The 21,287-nt window shown below is 51.9% G+C and overlaps 1 protein-coding gene across 6 annotated transcripts in view; it reads right to left on the bottom strand.

The window, feature by feature from the left end:
• The window catches only part of BCO1 (beta-carotene oxygenase 1), an 83,878-nt gene that overhangs the window by 20,947 nt on the left and 41,644 nt on the right, over nt 1-21,287 (bottom strand). For 5 of the 6 annotated variants that reach the window (XM_089318836.1, XM_089318834.1, XM_089318833.1 and 2 more), the window contains 3 exons: nt 9,216-9,344; nt 3,398-3,527; nt 1,738-1,885 (listed from right to left, as the gene is read on the bottom strand). In XM_089318836.1, the coding sequence (XP_089174962.1) occupies nt 1,738-1,885; nt 3,398-3,527; nt 9,216-9,294 (357 nt within the window). In that variant the 5' untranslated portion in view covers nt 9,295-9,344. Of the gene's footprint in view, nt 1-1,737; nt 1,886-3,397; nt 3,528-9,215; nt 9,345-11,547; nt 11,877-21,287 lie in introns of those variants that run through there. The other variant, XM_002711706.6, reaches the window with a different exon arrangement.

Here is a 21,287-nt window from a genome sequence, read left to right as displayed (position 1 = left end):
GGTGAGCTGCACCGTTTTCTGTGGCTGTTGCCCCATCCTGTTGCCTGGCCCTGCCATGTGTCTTAGGCCTGGAGGTTGATGCCTCACTACAGAAAGCTCTGAGCAATGACTCAGGCAGAGGGAGCCAGAGCGTGGCTCTTGGCCTCTGCCCTGTGACGTTCTGGTTAAGTCCTTTAACTATGTTGTTTGCACTCCACAAAGCCGTAGATCTCCAGACCTCTCTCATAGGATTCTTCTAAGGACTGGGAGGTTTCAAGACCATTTGGTCAAAGTGAGACTCCAGTAACAAGCGGGAAAATGAGCCCCTCTCCCCATGGAAATACAGGGTGGCCGGAAACCAACTAGATGCCCTTCGTCCCCCAGGACAACACAAGCTCAAGTCAAGAGTCAGGGAATGCTCTGCTCTTTCCCAGTGTTTTCTCTTTTGTGGAAAGCATACATCAGTTGGACCTATGCCTTCTAGCTTAAAAGGAGCTGGACATCATTTCCCAGCTAAGAAAAGCGCTGTCTTTACCAGATTGTTAGAGGGCATTGCCAAGGCTTCAGGCTTTGAATGCCAGCTGCAGAAAACTGCAAGTGGGTCTATCAATTTTCATGCACACGTTCACTGAGCCTCCCCAGGAGTGGCATCTGCGAGGGCCTTTCTGTCTGCCTCATGCCTCCCTCTTCAGGCCAATACAGGGTAGGACTGCTAGGAATTGCAAGTGCTCCAACTCTTTCATCCATCCATCCATCCAAATACTCACTGAGTTCCTGCAGGGCCAAGAACATACTTATGGGTAGAACTGTGAAGTCCTAATCCTGGGATTTACAAACATGAACTCATTTGGAAATATGGGCTTTACAAATGTAATTAAGATGAGGTCATGGGACCAGCACCGTGGTACAGTGAGTTAAGCTGCTGCCTGCAATGCTGGTATCCCATACCAGAGCACTAGTTCAAGTCTAGCTCCCTGCTAGTGTGCCTGGGAAAGCAGTGGAAGATGGCCCAAGTACTTGACCTCTGCCATTCATGTGGGAGACCAGGATGGAGTTCCAGCCTCCTGGCTTTGGCCTAGCCCAGCCCTGACTGTTGTCGCCATTTGAGGAATGAATCAGCACATGGAAAATATTTCTCTCTCTCTCTCTGGCTTTCAAATAAATAATAATTTTTTTTAAAAGATGAGGTCACAATGCATTAGAGCATTCTCCCATCCAACCACCTGTGCCTTTACAAAGATGGGGAGTTGGACACACAGAGCCACAGGAAGAATGCCACGTGGTGATGGAGGCAGAAGTTGAAGTGGCGTGTCTCCAAGCCAAGGGAACACCAAGGTGCTGGCAGCACCCGAAACCAGAAGAGCAAAATGTGTCATCAGGTGGTTTGTCGCTGTGTGGACATCGTGAAGGAACTTGTGCACACTAAGAGCTTCTGCTGGTTGCCACGAGGCAGTCCCATCTCATGGGACGCCAGCATATCCTCAGGCCATCAACGATCAAAAGGCCGTTATACAGCGGCAGCTTTGTTACCAGAGCACAAGAAAGCAACAGTCACAGTGGTGAAAATGACACAACCCCCACCCTCAAAGGAGCCCGGAGTTTAGTTCCGTGGGCTGTGCTAGGCGAAGCCTGGGATGGAACTGCATTAGAGGAGGGGACCCTCTGGGGAGCTTCTTGCAGGCAACACGGCCACACACCCCCCCCCAGGAGGTCCCTTTCTTGAGTCAGGAACGATGCTGCTCATAGATTCGTCCAAACCTTCTCCAGGGTTTCCAGGGTCTCTGGGTTGATTTTCCTGATGTAATTTGTCTCTGAGGTCGCGTAGAAGTCTTCCCCACACTTCATGATGTTGATCAGGCAGTTGTCTGTGAAGTCGGGGATGGTATGAGACAAGTAGGAGAAAGCTCTGCGGAGAAAGCAGATTGGCAGGGTGCATGGCCATGTCTCTCCAGAAAGTTCTGCCCTAGGGTTTCCTACCACTCCAAGTGCTAGGAAACTAAAAGTGCCGGTCCCAGGGAGTCACTTGAGGAATTCTGGGGACTTGGGCATCAGGTTCCCCAAAGATACTACCATGTTGAGTCCCCAGGACAACACGGGTGTCAACTGACCCCTCCTGGACTAACAGATCCCAATGTCTCCCCCCTCCCCAGAGCCAGCAGGCATTCAGGGGTGGCTGTAAAGCAGCTCTTTGGAAACCTGCCTGCTACACTTCATGGCCCCCAAAGCCCAGCAAACTCCCAATCCCCACTTTGGCAGTAATGTGAGCCCACCCTGGTTATCTCGCATTTGTCCAAGAAAGTAGTTCTTTCCAAAAAGGAAAACAAACCATGGATGAGTGCACCCTTTCAACCTGAAGGCAGTCAGAGCAAGAGGAAAGAAAACCCAAAGGCTTTTGGTGAAATCAGACAGGATTTGAGTACTGAGCAGTGCTCCCCCTACTGACCAATTCTGTAACTACAAGGGTGCTCCCCAGGTTGAGGTTTTTAGTTCATGGCCCTCCCCCACTTTCTCACTGGCTCCTCCCCTGCTCCCCATCTGCGAGAGTTCAGGCTCGCCCTGTGCCAGCCCTAGGGCCAGATACCGGAATAGGCGAGGATGTCAGTTCTGGAAAAGCAGGAGTAATCTTCCATCCCTGGGCCAGTCCCCCCCTAACCCCTTCAGAACCCTTCTACGTCTAAAGAGGAGAGAACAGACATATCGCAGAAGCTCCGAGTCCCTGGCTGAGAATTTAATTGTTGGATCACAACCAAGATGATTTATAATGGATTCAGTGAAAGATCTCCCCTTTCCTTGTCCCGCCAGCTTCCCACCGCCTCAAAGCATCCTTTCGGAATCTCTGTGCCTATATAAGCAAATACAAACCCAGAGTTCCTGTTGGTTTTCTGCACAAAACAGAGTAGATAAATGCTCTTTCTACACCTTGCTCTTCTTCCTACTTAATAGTTTCTCTTGCAAATATTTGCATACAGGTCAGAGAGCACCCTTGTTCCTTCTTACTTCTGCACGGCAGAGTCCCGCACACTTTCACTGTTATTTAGTAAGCTGCCCTCCTGCTGATGAACACTTGGGCTGTTTTCAGTTTCTTCTGACAGAGGATGCTGCCAGGAACACCCTGGCACGTCTGCCATCTCAGACACGAGTGACTGTGTCTGTAGACCGAAGGGACCATGCGTCTGTAATTCTGATAGAAAATTCCAAACCGTCCTCCCACCAGCCACATGGGAGGGCACCTAATAATTTGTCAAATGCCCTTTGCCTCTCTTGCTATGAGCTGTCAAGATCTGCCTGATGTCTGGGGTCGGAGCCCAGGCCCAGGGGCTTCTGCTTTGCCTCTCTGAGAAAATAACCAGAGGACTGCTTTGACCATCACAGATATCAAAAAGCACGGGATGCAGTCAGATGAAAAATGAGCAGTTACTTGGAAAATATGTTTTTGCAGGGGTCCGGGTAGGCCATTGTTCCGAACTCCGACACCACGATCCTGTTTGCCTCGATGTTGGCGTTGTACGTGTCACTTCTCAGGTATTTGCTCCTGTAAGAGACTTCCCCTGGAAAAGAAGCAGAGGATCAGCCCTAGCCTGACACCCTCCGGGCTTTAGAGCCAGCTTTCCAGGGCCTGGGTGGAGGAGGGGGAGGTTAGTTTGCTAGGACAGGTGCCACTGATGTGTGTGTGCATCTGGAATACGACATCACAGGGATTTTGCACTTGAGATGAGTGTGCCCTTCCTAACCCCGTTGTCCATATGTGGGAACTGAGGCTTAGAAATATTCAGTCGTCTTGCTCATTAGTGCTTGCTAAGAGAGGCAGGCCCAGGCCATCGGCTGTATCTTCCACCACACTGGTGGCTCTCGAGGGAAGGCCCTTGGAGCGCTGGGCCAGAAACAGTGGGCCACACTGCCTACGTGGGCTGGGTTCCCTTCCCTCAGGGCTCCATCTAGTTCTATGAGCCCCTCCTCGGCACCTCGTGGACAGTGCCAGCCCCCTGGTTTCAAATTTCTCACCAGAAGAAATGCAAAGGGCTTGGGTACTCTGGCCCTTACACGCCCATTTCTGACCTAATAAAAGTGAGCTGCAGAGAGGTTAAGTACCTCGCACAGTGAGCAGTAATCTCAATTCAAAGGCCAGCAAGGGAAGTGGGCTCTCTTAACCAGGAAAAATGATCAGTTTCACTCTCCTGTCCGTTCCTGAAAACATGTCAGCACAGCCCTCTGGCCTGACCACATTTCCCAAGTTCCCACGTTGGACAGAGTTAAGTCAACCACATCATGATCAAGAAGCAGAAGTCTTTGGGGTGGACGCTGGGAGCCACTGCTAAGACTCCACTTAGGTGCCAGCATTGTGGCACAGAGGGTTAAATTGCTGCCTGCAGTGCCAGCATCCCATATGGGTACTGGTTCAAATCCTAGTAGCTCCACTTCCAATCCAGCTTCCTGCTAACGTGCCTGGGAAAGCAGCAAAAGATGGCCCAAGTCCTTGAGCCCCTGCACCCATGTGGTTCCTGGCTCCTTGCTTTGGCTGAGCCCAGCCCCAGGTCACTCCCCAGCTGTTATGACCATTTGGGGAATGAACTAGCAGATGGAAGATCTCTCTCTCTCTCTCGCTCTCGCTCTCTCTCTGATTCTGCCTTTCACCCACATGGGAGACCGGGAAGAGGCATCTGGCTCCTGGCTTTGGATTAGCGCAGCTCCAGCTGTTACAGCCATTTGGGAAGTGAACCAACAATGGCAGACCATTCTCTCTGTCTCTCTCTCATTGTCTGTAACTCTACCTCTCAAATAAATAAAATCTAAAAATAAATAAATAAAAATAAAGTAATATATAGGAAAGAGAACACGAGCAGCCCCTGGAAGCCCCTTCATATGTTCTTCTGTCACTGCCTCTTCCTCTGGGCAGGGGTGGGGAACTTTTTCTGCCAAGGGCCTTTGGGATATTTATAGCATCATATAAAATCATCAACTTAAAAATTAGCTTGCTACTCACTAAACTAGGGTCTTTTTGCTTTTTACTTGTTAAACTTTTTTTTAAAGTTTCTTTTATTTATTTGAAAGTAAGAGCTACACAGAGAGAGAAGGAGAGGCAGAGAGAGAGAGGTCTTCCATCCGCTGGTTCATCCCCCCAGTTGGCTACAAGGGCTGGAGCTGTACTGATCTGAAGCCAGGAGCCAGGAGCTTCCTCCAGGTCTCCCACAAAAACGGGTACAGGGTCCCAAGGACTTGTGCCATCTTGTACTGCTTTCCCAGGCCATAGCAGAGAGCTGTATTGGAAGTGGAACAGCTGGGTCTCAAACCGGCACCCATACGGGACACCAACACCACAGGCAGTGGCTTTATCTGCTACGCCACAGCGCCGGCCCCATTGTTAAGCTTCTTATCCAGTGAAGTTTTTTTTTTTTTTTTTTTGACAGGCAGAGTGGACAGTGAGAGAGAGAGACAGAGAGAAAGGTCTTCCTTTGCCGTTGGTTCACCCTCCAATGGCCGCCGCGGCCGGCGCGCTGCGGCCGGCGCACGGCGCTGATCCGATGGCAGGAGCCAGGAGCCAGGTGCTTTTCCTGGTCTCCCATGGGGTGCAGGGCCCAAGCACCTGGGCCATCCTCCACTGCACTCCCTGGCCACAGCAGAGGGCTGGCCTGGAAGAGGGGCAACCGGGACAGAACCCGGCACCCCGACCGGGACTAGAACCCGGTGTGCCGGCGCCACAAGGCGGAGGATTAGCCTAGTGAGCCGCGGCGCCGGCCTCCAGTGAAGTATTAAGCCTTTTCATGGTAATATAAAATATGTTATCTCAAATTCTAGAAAAAGACAGAAAGGGAGAAGGAAGGAAGGAGGGAGGAAGAAAGGGGGAGGGAAGAAGGGAAGATTATAATGTCCTTCAAAATCACATCATAATGACTCTGTTAAACCAATTAAAAATTTAAAAAACAAATAAATCTTATAAATAACTAAATATTACCTCTATTAAAAAATTAGCCTGCTATAGATTTATTGAGTTTCAAGTCCCTTCTGCGGTTGCCTTGGAAGGGCCGGACCAAATGATTTTGCAGCTATGTGTGGCCTGCGGGCCAGAATTCCCCACCCCTGCTGGAGTCACCGCTGTGTTGACTTCTTCTTCTTCTTTTTTAATATCTTGGTTAGGTATTTTTTAAAGATTTATTTATTTACTTGAAAGTCAGAGTTGCACACAGAGAGAAGGAGAGGCAGAGAGAGAGAACAGTACTCCATCCGCTGGTTTACCTCTCAGTTGGCCACAAAGGCCAGAGCTGCACTGATCGGAAGCCAGGAGCCAGGAGCTTCTTCCAGGTCTCCTATGTGGTTGCAGGGTCCCAAGGACTTGGGCCATCTTCCACTGCTTTCCCAGGACAAAACAGAGAGCTGGATTGGAAGTGAAGTAGCTGGTACTCGAACTGGAGACCATATGGGATGCCGGCACTGTAGCCGGCAGCCTCACCCACAAGGCCACAGTGCCAGCCCCTGCTATGTTGACTTCTAATAGCAGTGCTGTGTTTTCTTGTCCAACTCTGAGGATGAGTGCTCCACGGTAAACTTGCCTTTGGTCAGAGGCAAGCCCCTGTCCCCGCCACGCAGGTGCAATGATCAAGATTTGTTCCTTACAGTGTGGTATGCAAGGCTTGCGAAGCCCTCCACGCACAGCCGGCACTCAGTGAAAGTTAAGCACGGGCTTGAGATGCTGTAGACAGAGGGGCCCAGGCCTTGGTCCTGCAGTGGTCCCCAGTGAAGTAGGGTTTCCTTGGGCAAGCCTCTTCACTTCCTTGAACCTTAGTTTTCTCACCGAGAAGTTGGGAATCCCTCTCCCCTCCCAGGGTAGGCTGCTTTAAACGAAACGGTCGGCGTCTGGCCCATTGGCACACGGTTTGCATCTGCTAAATGACAGCTACCAGGGCCAGCACTGAGGAACAGCAGGTTAATCATCTACCTGCAGTGCCAGCATCCTCTATGGGCGCTGGTTCAAGTCCTGGCTGCTCCACTTCCAATCCAGCTCCCTGCTGATGGCCTGGGAATGAAGTAGAAGATGGCTCAAGTCCTTGGGCCCCTGCACCCACATGGGAGACCTGGAAGAAGCTCCCGGTTCCTGGCTTTAGACAAGCCCAGTTCCAGCTACTGTGGTCATTTGGAGAGTGAACCAGGATGGAAGAATTCTCTGTCTGTAACTCTGCCTCTCAAGTAAATAAACAAATCTGAAAGAAAGAGAGAAAGAGAGAAAGAGAGAGGGAGAGGGAGAGGGAGAGGGAGAGGGAGAGGGAGAGGGAGAGGGAGAGGGAGGGAGAGGAAGGGGGAGGGAGAGGGGGAGGGGGAGGGGGAGGGGGAGGGGGAGGGGGAGGGGGAGGAAAAAAGATGGCTTCCGAGACTCCGGATGGTCCAACAAAATCTGAAGGCAGAGAGACTTGCCTGGGGTGGCTGAGCCCACACACACTGTTGCCCAGCTACAGGCCACGTGGAAGTGCCACCATGGTGTCCCCGCAGCCAGCCTGTCCTCTGCCGGCCACCCTTCTGGGGAGTCACCACCCTGAAAGCACTGGCTAAGGTGCTGAATGTTGTTCCCTTGAAAAGTAAGCTGGCAGCCCAGGCTGGCCGTGCACAGGCCTCCCACTCCTGCTGCATACCCGGCCCCAGAGCCCGGGAAGCTGTCTCTGGAATCACTCATGGCTGACACCCGGCTTTGAGACTACGGTTAAAGGAGGGGCCCCCAGGCGGTCTCCATCCCCTGCCTCCTCCCTCCTGCAGAGACCCGGTGAACAGGCATGCTCCTGCCCCAGGGACTCCGAGGACAGGGCCAAGTGTGATGGTTCTGGGGGCAGGGCAGTAAGCGAGGACAGGCACACAGAGATCTGTCTGCAGGTCTTCAGACCCTGCCCTTGACCCAGCTCCCTCCCCTCGGCTCTGCTCTTCTCCTTGCAGCCTTTTTAAAGCCTTGGTTTCTGCCTCTGGGCTTTCTTGCCCTGGGCTGTGCACCGGACTCACCCCTGAGCCTGTGAGAAATGACAGAAGGCTGTGGCCCAGCTGTGGCCTCTCTGATGCGCTCGGTCCTGGGCCACCTGGGCACCTCGGCAGGGGTCTGGCATGGAGGGATTCTCATCCCACAGCGGGAAACAAGTCAGAAGCATGGTGCTCTGTCACATTCACTCAAGCCCTGCGTGCGCCATGGGTGCGCCCTGGGTTTTACAGATTTAATGGGTGGGCCAGGGGATCTTGCTGGGTTTTTCATGTATTGAGCATGCACTGGGTGTCAGGAGGAGGAAGAAGCCCATTTTACTGGTGAGGAAACTGAGGCTGGCTTGGCCACAGTTCACCATGCCAAGCTTGGAGCATCCAGTCACAAATTCTCCGTTCTGAGACCCAGCCCCGCTGATGCCACCTACAACCCAGCAGACTTCCTTAAGAACCCATCTCGTGCAAGTCTCAAGAGTGACAAGAGACAGCCCAAGGGCCAACAGAGGCTTTGCGGCCCTTCTCCTAAGCCAGAATGTTGCCTCATTTGTGGAATTCTCGCATTCTGCCCTAGATCCAGCTTTCTGATCCTGCCCCGGGCGACCTGCCCAATTCACTGCTTGCCCCTGCCGGGGACCACACACTCAGCTGTGTTCTTTTCAGCCCTGTGGTCTCCCTGCTTTCACCGTGTCTGACTCCACAGCCCGCGTGCTGCCACCTGCCCTTGCCTACCTTCTTGAGGACATGTGTCATTCTGCAAGGTGAACCCCTGAAAAAGAGGCAGGGCCATCTTTCCTGGGAGGTTTGTGCCCGAGACAGGCTGCACGGTGCCTCCTCCCCACACCCAGAGATGTCCACGACCTGATCCCTGGAACCTGTCACCTGACGTGGCAAAGGGACTTCACAGATCTGGAGATGGGGAGATCACTCTGGATGACTAACGTCCCCACCAAGGTCCTGATGAGAGGGAGGCAGGAGGGTCTGAGTTAGAGAAGGAGGTGTAAGGATGCAGAGAGAGACAGGCAGGGACTATAGGATGCTACACTGTTGGCTTTGAGGACAGAGATGGAGCCTCAGGCCAAGGAACGCAGATGACGTCGAGGAGATAGAGAGGCACGGAGACAGATTCTCCACTGGATCCTGTCAGAGCCTTGATTTTAGCACAGTGAAAAACCCGTCGTAGACTCGTGACCTCTGGTCTGGCAAGAGAAGGGCCGTGTGTGGTGCTGGTCCCGAGACCCGTGGCTGTGAGCCACAGCAGCCTCAGCGGACCCCCTGCCCCGTGCTCTCACCGTCCCTGATGGCGAAGCTGTGCAGGAGGGCCAGGCCGTCGAACCAGTGGTTGTATTTGCTCTCCCCGATCGTGTGCATGCCGGGCCCGTTGCGCAGCAGGGTGCCCTGCAGCCATGGCGGAATCTGACCTGTTGGGAGAAAGAATCTTCAGTCGCCAACTCCGCATCCAAACCCGAGAAAGGGAAGACACCGCCGTGGAGAGGAATGGGGCTGTGGAGGGAGCCCCGGCACCACTGGCCGCACCACTGGTCCATGCTGGCTTGTTTCTGCACAGTGTATAATCCGCCTGGCGCTTTGCAGGCATGGAACAGCTGTCCCCCAGCTGTTCGTGTCCATGAGGAGAGAGGACAACAGGCACTCAGCACACACTGTGGTGGAAGCCATGCTGAAGACTCAGCCAAGGGGGCTGCAGAGAACAGAACCTCGCTCCGCGTGGGCTGACACCAGGAACATGAGGTAGCTTCCTGGAGGAGGATACCTGGCCAAGTTTCCTTTTTCTTTTTTTAAAGATTGATTGATTTTTTTTTTTTTTTGAAAGGCAGAGTTACAGAGAGAGAGAGAGAGAGAGGAGGAGGGAGGGAGAGAGAGAGAAATCTTCCATCCGCTGCTTCACTCCCCAAATGGCCGCAACAACCAGAGCTGGGCCAGGCTGAAGGCAGGCACCAGGAGCTTCCTCCAGGGTCTCCCACATGGGTGCAGGGGCGGAAGCACTTGGAACATCCTCCACTACTTTCCCAGGTGCATTATTAGGGAGCTGAATCAGAAGTGGAGCTGCCGGGACTCGAACTGGCATCCATATGCGATGGCGGCTTAATCCGTTATGCCACAATGCCAGCCCCGGGCTGAGTCTTGAAGGAGAGTGGGTGCTTGTTTCACAGAGCAGTAAGGCAAGGGCAGGCCAGAGCCGCACTAGGCAGCGAGGTGGCCAGCAGCGCCTTGTGGTGACTGTGCACCTGCAACATGGCTGTCAGACATGACTTGAACCAGAGGAGCGATACTCCAACACACAGCTGATATCAAAGACTGAGTAGGGAAAAGTAAAGAATCTCCTGAGCAATTGCTAACATGGGTAATATTCTGGAGACGTTGTATGAAAGGAAACACACTTTGGAGATTAATTTTGCCTGTTCCTTCCTTCTTTTTGGAACGTGCCTACCAGAAAATTTAAAAATACACAAGAAGTGGGGGAGGGGACATTTTGCACGGCAGTTATTGTGCCCACGGCCCACATCAGAGAACCTGGGCTCATTTCCTGACTGCACCTTCTGATTCCAGCTCCCTGCCAATGCTGACCCTGGGAGGTAACAGTGGTGGTTCAAGTCACTGGGCCCCTGCCATCCACATGGGAGACCTGGGTTGAGTTCTAGGCTCCTGGTTTTAGCCTGGCCCAACTGTCTGGACATTTGCAGAGTGAACCAGCAGGTTCTCGCCCTCTCTTCCCAATAAAGATGAATTTTTTTGTAAGTACACAAGTGGCACACACTACGTTTCTGCTGGAGAGCTCTGTCCTGAGATGGAACTGGAGCAGACACCGTGGCACCCCTCCACATCCCCTCAGCGTTCATGCCTCCCTGCAGGCTCCTTTCTGCTTTCCTGCTCAGCCAGACCCTGGCCTGGCCTGCCCTGGACAGACAGGTCAACACACACACACAATCAGCGTCTGGCACCTGAGCTTTATCCAAAATCAGAAACACCTGTGGGCCCGAGCAGACTCATGAGCAGTTCTCAGAACCGGGCGAGGGCTGCTCAGGGGACCGGAGAGCTCAGGGCCTGTGACTGGCCGCTGGAGCCTAAACTGGACAGTGAAAGGAATGAGTCCACCCCAATCAGGGGAAATCAAGAGAAATCGACGGATGAAACGAAGCCAGAAGCTGACTAACAGATTGTGCCTGAAGAGAGGCTGCTCTGGGTCCAGCTCGTTGGCCCTGCAGGTGTTCGTGAGCTGGAATCACACCTGTGGGCACCTGAGAGAAACCCTCGTGCACTGTTCCACGGCCCGGCAAGTGTGCACGAGCATACTAATCTTGAAGTTACCGTGCACACATTTGCACAAATACATCCTACATTTGCAGTGGGCCGCCTCTGCACACAGTTTCATTGTCCAGGAGGTACCAGTGGTGGCACTGGTGACACCGTCCTCCCATGAGCAGGGACAACTGCTGTCTCCCTGGTGAACTGAGTGACAGCTTCACAGCAGATATGTCTACATCACAGGTCACTCCCCTCCCCCGGCCCCGACAATAATGTGCAGTAAGCGTGGCTTCTGTCATCAGAAAGAGGGTGTCCGTCTCAGCACGGAGGAAGAGCCCGCCTTTCATACCAAGTGCTCACCTCTGACTTTGGCCTTCACCGGCTCCAGCTGCTCTTTCTTATTCCTGCCGAATAGGACGTCCATTGCTGGGGTGCAGAGTGACAGTGGGAGCAGCCGCAAACTTGCACGGCTCCGCCTTCTCGGGAGCTGCCCCTCTCCCCACACCTCTCTCTAAGCTGGTCACAGGGCGATTCTCAGGACTGGCTAATCTTTAATCCCCTGCACTCTCAGGTTTCACTTTGGGCACAACCAACTGAAGCTCCTTCCTGAGTTAGTGGAGAGAACTCAGAGCCTTTTGCTTGGGCGTCCATCTCAGGCACTGGAGACGCTCACGATCAGAGCACACAGGACTGTGACAGGTGCCCGGAGCCGGGGGAGCCTGGAGCTCACTCTCCCGTGAGTGCTGCTGCACCTCACAGGGACAATGTCTGTGGTGACAGGAAGCCTTTTATGTTTTATGTGTCCTAAACATCAAATGTAAAAAGCAACTGAATTCATTTTCTTCCTTCCTTCCTTTATCTCTTAACACCCATGTGGGTGCAGGGACCCAAGCACTTGGGCCATCTTCTCCTGCTTTCCCAGGCCATAGCAGACAGCTGGACTGGAAGAGGAGCAGCCAGGCATGAACCGGCACCCGTATGGGATGCTGGCGTCGGAGGTGGTGGTTTAACCCGCTATATCACAATGCTGGCCCCCATCTTTTCCTTTTTGGGAGAAGGAAACATAAAATGTTTCATGTACCCACTTGAAAAAAAAAGAGGGAGAGGAGTGGGCATTTGGTGCAGTGGTTAAGATGCCACTTGGGAACAACCGAATCCCACACTAGGCACCACACACCTCGAGTTCCCAAATCCACTCTGGATTTCAGCTTCCTGCTAAGGCTCACCCTGGTGGGCAGCAGGCTCAAGTACTTGGGTTCCTAGCACCGTGAGGGACGCCTGGATTGAGTTCTAGGTTCCTGGCTTGAGTATGACCCAGACCCAGCTAGTGTAGGCATTTGGAGGGTGAACCAGGGAATAGAAAATCTCTCTCTCTCTCTCTCTCTCTCTCTCTCTCTCTCTCTCTCTGCCTTTCAGATAAATAAAATTAAAAATAAATAAATAAATAGCAAGAGCCCAGACTTTTCTCAGGAACTCTGGAGAGTAGTGAAAAACAAACTTTTAGTTCAACTTCCTGGCTGAATAAGAGGGCAAAATGGTGGCTGCCTTTGGTGAGAGGGCTCCCCAGGATTCTCGTGTTAGGGGAGGTCAGTGCCCGAGACCCACACTCAATCTGCCAAGGGAGTGCAGCGAAACGCTGGTGAAGGTATCACGTCTCACGCCGTGGGAACAACAGGGCAGCCGTTCTCTCTGGGGGAGGAGGAGGAGAGGCTGTGGTGAGGTCTCGGGGCAGGCCAGCTGAGCACAATGACTGTCAGCTCTGGGCTGCGCCCACGTTCCAGAATCTCAGAGCTGCTTGGCAGGCTGTGCGCCCACCCCAGCTGTGCACTCGAGCCACCTGCTGGCGGGTGGGGGGAGCATTCCAGACCCACTGACTCCAAATCTCTGTCGGTGGAGCTCAGCCACCAATACCTTCAGAAGATTCTGCCATGGGTGGCAGGTGCCAAGAGGCCCAGCCCCAGGGCAAAGAGCTCCGTGTTTGAGTCGATATCAGATTCAAATTCCAACTCATCCGTCTCTGTGCCTGTCCTTGGTTACCCCCTTCCTCACCTGTACATGGAATGACAAAATCAGACCCTAAGGCTGTGGCTATAAGGGGCTGGCAAAGGACCTGGCTCCAGACAGGCACCCACCAAGGTCACTACCCTCTCCGTTTTCCCAGAGGGCACTTCCCTTTGACCCAAATTCCCTGGAAGCCCTCCCTCCAGTCTATCCACCGTCTGGTGTAAACACGTGTATCCACGTTGGGGTTACGTATTCTCAGCTGTGCAAGCTGTGTCCTTGTGAGGATTAAATAAGAATGTCTGGCATACACGAAGGCTTGGGAAAAAAAGTGACACCACCTGGGGTGGAAGCGAACGCTCAGGGCTTAGACCTCAGAGACTTGAGTCCGAGGCTGAACAACCCTGGGCCTGTTGTCCCCCGAGCCGTTGGCCACTGGTGGGGACAGCACCAAGTCAGGGGGTTTGCGGGGTCATGGGCTGCTCCTTGTGATCCAGCATCCTGTACTGGAGCATCCACTAGAGTCCTGGCTGCTCTGCTTTTGACAGATTCCGGCTAATGTGATGGGAGGGCAGCAGCAGATGGCCCAAGTCCCCAGGCCTCTGCCACCCACGTGAGAGTCCAGGATGGAGTTCCTGGCTGCTGGCTTGAGCCTGGCCTCGACCTGGTTGCTGTGGCCATCTGGGGAGTGAGCCACTGGATGGAAGATCTCTGTGTGTGTGTCTTTTTCCACTGCTTCGGCAGCACATAGACTAAAATTTTTCCATTGCTCTGCTTTCAAAATAAATGAATACTTTAAAAAAATCCACTACGCGTGGATGCTTGATCTGTCCAAGCACCATGCCCAGCACTGTGTCAGCAGTGTCTGGTCAGTCCCTCTTCATCCCTGTAAGGAAGCCATTTGCATCTTGCATTCCCCAAGCTCAGAGATGTGGGGGCTTGGCCAAGGCTAACAATGAATCAGTGCACGTCTTCCCGCTGCACGACGCTTCCCACCTCAGAACTGCTGGTAGGAACAGCAGGCAGCAGAGCAGAAGCGTGTGTTCCTCAGACAATTTCAACAGCACACCACTGCCTCAAAATCAGACTGAAGCCGGCCAGTGCGTGAGACAATGGGGACTCTGGGAAGGCAAAGGGCAATGTGGGGGCCTGCTACGGTTCCTGGGAACTGAGTATTAGAAAAAACTGCACGGATTTCGATTGCACAAAACTAAACATCTTTTAGTTCCATTTTCCCACAATCTTTGTGTTCTTGAAAGGCACAGAAAACGGTAGGAGAGAAAGAGAAAGGGCAGGGAGAGAGCTCTCATCTGCTGGTTTATTCCCCAAAGGCCTACAGTAGCCTGGATGGGGCCAAGCTGAGGCCAAGAGCTGGGGACTCAGCCCAGGTCTCCCACGTGGGTGGCAGGAACCCAGTCACTTGAGCCATCACCTACCACCTCCCGGAAGCTGGGACTGAGCTCGGAGCTGAACCTCAAACCCAGGGGCTCTACAGTACGAGATGTGGGCACCCCAACCTGAGTCGCGATCATTAGACCAAACGCCCTCCCACACATCATCCCTTTCAATTCTTACGCACACAGTGTTTCATGAATACTATTATTATCCCCATTTTATTTCAAATGCTTTTTTATTTGAAAAGCAGAGCAACAGAGAGAGAGAGAGAGAGAGAGAGACAAAAAGACAGAGACCTTCCAACCACTGGTTCACTCTCCAAAAGCCTGCAACAACCAGGGCTGGGCCAGGAAGCAGCCATCTGGGTCTCCCACATGGGTGACGGGGACTCGGGGTCTTGAGCTGGAATGGAAGCAGGGGCGGGAATCATCCCAGGCACTCCCACGTGGCGTGCAGGCAGCCCAAGGCTTACCCCATTGTGCCAGACTGCGCTCCATTCCCAGTTTACAGATAGGGTCCCTGAAAATGGGTGACGTTGGGCCACATGTGACAGGATTAGAACATGTGACCACACAATCTTCTTACTTTGGTATCTGGGGAAGGGGCAGGGAAGGGTCAGCTCCCCTTCTACAAGGCCCCTGGATCCACAGAATCAACTGATGCTAAAAAAACAGTCACGAGGGCCTGGTATTGTGTTGTAGCAGATAGAGTGACTGCCTGCAATGCTGGCCTCCCATAGAGGCACCAGTTTGTGTGCCGGCTGCTCCACTTCCAATGCAGCTTCTTGCTGACGGCCAGGGAAGAGCACCAGACGATGACCCAAGTGCTTGGGCCCCGCCACCTGTGTGGGAGACCTGGAAGAAGCCCCTAGCTCTTGGCTTCAGGCTGGCCCAGGGCTGGCCGTTGTGACCATCAGGGGAAGGAACCAGTGGATGAAGATCTCTCTCTTTTTGTGTATGACTCTAACTTTCAAATAAATAAATAAATCTAAAAAAAAAAAAAACAGTTGTGAGATTAAGAAGTAAAAGCCAAAAAAGGTGATATTTTTATGCTATAAAAAAAAAAGAGATGGACATTTGGCACAGTTGGTAAGTCACCGCGTGGGCCACCCAAATCTCATGTGAGTGCCTGGTTTGAGTCCCAGATCCTCGGCTTCCAATCCAGCTTCTTGCTAGTGTGCCTCCTGGGAGGCAGCAGGCAATGGATCTGCCACCCCACGGGAGACCCAGATGGAGTTCTTGGCACCAGGCTTTGGCCTGGCCCAGGCCTGGCTGTTGTGGGCTTTTGGGGAGTATGGACAGAAGACCTCTCTCTCTCTCTCTTTCAAATAAAACGAAAATACATAAAAACTTTAAAAACCTGCCAGTGCCATGACTCACTAGGCTAATCCTCCACCTGCAGCACCTGCACACCGGGTTCTAGTCCCGGTTGGGGTGCCGGTTCTGTCCCAGTTGCCCGTCTTCCAGTCCAGCTCTCTGCTGTGGCCCTGGAAGGCAGTGGAGGATGGCCCAAGTGCTTGGGCCCTGCACCTGCATGGGAGACCAGGAGGAAGCACCTGGCTCCTGGCTTCAGATCGGCGCAGCGCGCCAGCCGTAGCAGCCATTTGGGAAGTGAACCAATGGAAAAGGAAGACCTTTCTCTCTGGCTCTCTCTCTCACTAACTCTGCTTGTCAAAAAACAAACAAACAAACAAAAAAAAAAAACCTTTAAAAACCTAACAGCCTTATTTTGTAATTCTTTATCTCCAATGACAAAGTTATTGCCTAAGATAATATTTCCCTTTTGGAGAAAATGTCATCCTATCTAAATTACTTTCCAGTTTTCCAATTAAACTTGCTTCTAAACGATGCCTCTACTTAGCCCGGCTGATAAGTGGGGCAGATAAGGTTGAAATCTCTGCTCACAGGGTTCCAGATGATGGGCAAAGTCCGCATGGAGGAGGGAACAGCCACCCCAGCCAACAGTGAGCAGCATCGGTGGCCAGAGAGCCCCGCCGGGGCTCCTGCAGGAGAAACGTCACCACTCCGTGAAAGACCACAGATGCCAGTGGATGCACCCATGCCACACGGTGCTCCGAGCACGCAGGCCAGTGTCTAGCAGAGACGGCGAACGCGCAATCAGAACCCAGAAGAACTGATGAAGCTGAGACACAGGGGGCCTTCGTGGCAGAAAAACAAGTGTCTTCTAATGCCTGGGCTGGGAGAGTTCAAGTTTCCTCCACAGAGGCCAGTGCTGTGGTGCAATGGGTAAAGCCACTGCCTGGGATGTGAGCATCCCATATGGGCACTGGTTTGAGTCCCAGCTGCTCCACTTCCAATCCAGCTTCCTGCTGAAGCACCTGGGAAAAATAGTGGAAGACGGCCCAAGCACTTGGAGTCCTGTACTCACATGGGAGACCCAAATGAAAGCTCCCGGCTACTGGCTTGGGCCTGGCCCAGTTCCTGCTGTTGAGGCCATTTGGAGAGTGAACCAGCAGAATGGAAGATCTCCCTCTCTCTCTGTAACTCTGCCTTTCAAATAAATAAATACATAAATTTCATGATAGTAGGATGTATCTTATTTTTCTTTATATTCTTTTTTTAAGATTTGTTTTATTTATTTGAAAGGCAGAGTTACAGGGAGGTAGAGACAGAGAGAGAGAGAGGTCTTCCATCTGCTGGTTCACTTCCCAGATGGCTGCAATGGCCAGAGCTGTGCTGATCCGAAGCCAGGAGCCAGAAGCTTCTTCCGGGTCTCCCACATGGGTGCTGGAGCCCAAGGCCTTGGGCCATCTTCCACTGCTTTCCCAGGCCACAGCAGAGAGCTGGATCAGAAGTAGAGCAGCTGGGACTAGAACTGGCATCCTTATGGGATGACGGCACTGCAGGCGGCAGCTTTACCCACTACGCCACAGCACCAGCCCCTAAATAAATCTTCTTAAAGATTTATTTATTTATTTGAAAGACAGAGATAGAGAGGTAGAGCCAGAGAGAGAGAGAGAGCGCTTCCAGCTGCCAGTTCACTCCACAAATGACCACGACGGCCAGAGCTGAGCTGACCCCGCGATAGTCACTGAGCCAAACGATTTAGAAATGGGAACAGCAACGTCTGGAAAGGGATGCATTTTTCACAACCAAGTACTTATGCTTCCTCTTGCCCCATCTCTTATTCTCTTTGTAACACTTATGGCTACCTTTACATGGTGCCAAAATGGAAGGAGACGAAACTGCTGTGAGGATGCAGCTGGTGTGGCCGTTAACTCCTGGAGGACCCGAGAAAGTAATACGCGAGCTATTCACAAAAACACATCAACACGATAAGCAAGGACAGGAGAGAAGGCATTCCCGGGCAGGAAACAGCACGTGTGTGAGTACGGAGGTGCGAGCAGGCTGACGGCCTAAGCACCCAACCACTATGCTTGGGAAGGCCGTCTGCTTGCCCACGAGCCCATGAAGGACCCACGAATGTGTACGGGGAACGGGGTTCACAGAACTCTCACTTGGTCATCTTGCCCATATAAAGTAGGAAAGGCTGGATAAGACCAGTAGAGACGGCATTTCCTGCAGAGCGATGTGCCCCCTCCCTGGAGCCCCTCCCAGATGGCCACCTGGCACTGAACCTTGTTTCCATCAGCTTCTGGCTGGCCCAGACTGAAACGTCTGGGCCACAGGGCATCAATATCCTATGTGGCTCCATCCACGGGCCCCAGGCCCTTTATTTCAGCCAAACACGCTGCCTTTCTGCTCTCGCGCTGCCTACCCCACAGGGAGGCTCGGCTCGGCCTGGCCAGCTGGGTCAGCTCACCCGGAAGACAATCTCTCCGGGAGCGGTCTGCAGCTATCAGAACAAGAAGAAAGCCAAAGTGGAATTTAGCCTGCAGATTTGCTCTCATTATCAAACGTCTCCAAGCTCGTCCCGAAAGGGACATGAATTAAGCCTTCACCCGGGAGATACCTTATCTCCACGTGCTTCATCCATGGGGCTTTCCAATGGAAGCCAGGAGAAGTTTGGCCTCTTGAGATAACAGCCTGGTTCTGCCCAGCCTGTGAGTCAGCGTCCTGCCCAGGCCCTCCTCTGTCAGGCAGGGGCACTCTGGATGGTTCAGAGGGACTTCCAGGAAAAGGCCGGAGGCCACGGGGTCGGCCCCAGGGACTGGGGAGCAAGGCTGGGCTGGCCAACGTTGCTGAATCCTACTGTGATCTAGCTGTGGAGCAGACAGAGCTTGAGATACTGCCCCCCTCCCCCACTCCAAGAAACTCATGGAGCAAAACAGCCCAAGTGCCCACTGAGAGGTAATGGGCAAATAAAATGTGGTCTGTCCACCTGAGGGATGTTTGGCCATAAAAGGGAACTGAAGCACGCTACAGTGTGAGTGAACCTTGAAAACACTGGCACAGGCCGGTGCCACGGCTCAATAGGCTAATCCTCCGCCTGCAGCACCAGTACACCAGGTTCTAGTCCCGGTCAGGGTGCCGGATTCTGTCCTGGTTGCCCCTCTTCCAGTCAAGCTCTCTGCTGTGGCCAGGGAGTGCAGTGGAGGATGGCCCAAGTGCTTGGGCCCTGCACCCCATGGGAGACCAGGAGAAGCACCTGGCTCCTGGCTTCGGATCAGCACGGTGTGCCAGCCGCAGCGCGCCGGCTGCAGAGGCCATTGGAGGGTGAACCAACGGCAAAAGGAAGACCTTTCTCTCTGTCTGTCTCTCACTGTCCACTCTGCCTGTCAAAAAAAAAAAAAAACAAAAAAAACAAAAAAAAAAAAAACAAAAAAACCACTGATACAGTGACAGAAGCTAGACCCAGAAAGGTTGACAGTTGTATGATTCTGCCCACACAGGAAGTGTCCAGAATGGACAAATCCGTACAGATAGAAAATAGATTAGTGGGCTCTGCTAGAGAAATGGGTGCACACGGGAATAAGAGTACCATATGTTCTCCCTGATCAGTGACAACTGACTGAACACCAAAAAGGAAACCTGTTGAAGTGAAATGGACACTATGAGAAATGGTGACTTGATCAGCATAGCCCTGACTGTTAATGAACAACTTAATACATTATCCCTCTTAGTAGTTTTTTTGTCTGTTCTACTTAATATGACTGGTTTAATTCTGTAATTAATACACAGTTGTTCTTAAGTGTTGAAAATTAACTGAAATGTGATCCCTGTTAAACATAAGAGTGGGAATAAGAGAGGGAAGAGATGTATAATTTGGGACATGCTCAAGCTGACTTGCCCCAAAAGGTAGAGTTAGAAACATTACAGGGGATTCCAATTCAATCCCATCAAGGTGGCATGTACCAATGCCATCTCACTATTCCAAGTGATCAATTTCAGTTCACAATTGATCATAATGAAAGGACTAAGAGTCAAAGGGAGCACATAAACAAGTCTAGTACCTGCTAACACTAACTGATAGAATAAATAAAGGGGAGAGTGATCCAACATGGGAAGTGAGATACTCAGCAGACTCATAGAATGGCAGATGTCCTAAATAGCACTCTGGCCTCAGAATCAGCCCTAAAGGCATTCCGATCTGGCTGAAAAGCCCATGAGAGTATTTCAGGCATGGAAAGCCAAGACACTCTGGCAAAAGATCTCTGTGAGTGAGATCCCAGTGGAAAGAACAGGTCTTCAAAGAAGGAGGTACCTTTCTCTGAAGGGAGGAGAAAACCTCCACTTTGACTATGACCTTGTCTAAACAAGATAAGAATCGGAGAACTCAGAGGGCTTCTATAGCCTTGGAAACGCATGACTGGAGCATAGGGAGATTACTGATGCCATAGACAGGAGTGTCAATTGGTAAAGTCAACAACAGGAGTCACTGTGCACTTACTCCTCATGTAGGATCTCTGTCCTTAATGTGCTGTGCATTGAGATTTAATGCTATAACGAGTACTCAAACAATATATTTCACTTTGTGTTTCTATGGGGGTGCAAACTGTTGAAATCTTTACTTAATGCATACTAAACTGATCTTCTGTAAAAAAAAAAAAAAAAAGAAATTATCAACTCCCAACTTGACTCTCACTGGGATTAAACATGACAATAGGTCTGATCTGATTTCATCATCATTTTAAAAAAATCATCTATTATTTTTCACTTTATGTTTCTGTGTGGGAGCAAACTGTTGAAATCCTTACTTAATGTATACTAAGCTGATCTTCTGTATATTAAGATAATCGAAAATGAATCTTGATGTGAATGGAAGGGGAGAGGGAGTGGGAAAGGGGAGGGTTGTGGGTGGGAGGGACGGTATGGGGGGGAAGCCATTGTAATCCATAAATCGTACTTTGGAAATTTATATTCATTAAATAAAAGTTAAAAAAAATAAAAAAAAAAAAAGAAAATAGATTAGTGGGCTCTGCTAGAGAAATGGGTGCACACGGGAATAAGAGTGTGTCAGAGAAAGTCAACAAATTAAAACAAGAGAGGGTAGGGCTGGCGCTGTGGCACAGTAGGCTAAGCCTCCATCTGTGGCACCAACATCCCATATGGGCACCGGTTCGTGTCCTGGCTGCTCCTCTTCCAAGCCAGCTCTCTGCTAATGGCCTGGGAAAGCAGTGGAAGATGGCTCAAGTGCCTGAACCCCTGCACCCACATGGAAGACCAGGAGGAATCTCCTGGCTCCTGGCTTTGGATCAGCTCAGCTCCGGCCATTGCGGCCATTTGTGGGAGTGAACCAGCAGATGGAAGACCTTTCTCTCCCTCTCTCTGTCTGTAACTCTA

The sequence above is a fragment of the Oryctolagus cuniculus genome, chromosome 18 (genome assembly GCF_051225735.1).
Source record: "Oryctolagus cuniculus isolate XC-2025 breed Fujian yellow rabbit chromosome 18, ASM5122573v1, whole genome shotgun sequence".
Taxonomy (NCBI): Eukaryota; Metazoa; Chordata; class Mammalia; order Lagomorpha; family Leporidae; genus Oryctolagus; species Oryctolagus cuniculus.
This window is presented reverse-complemented; position numbering and strand designations above follow the sequence as displayed.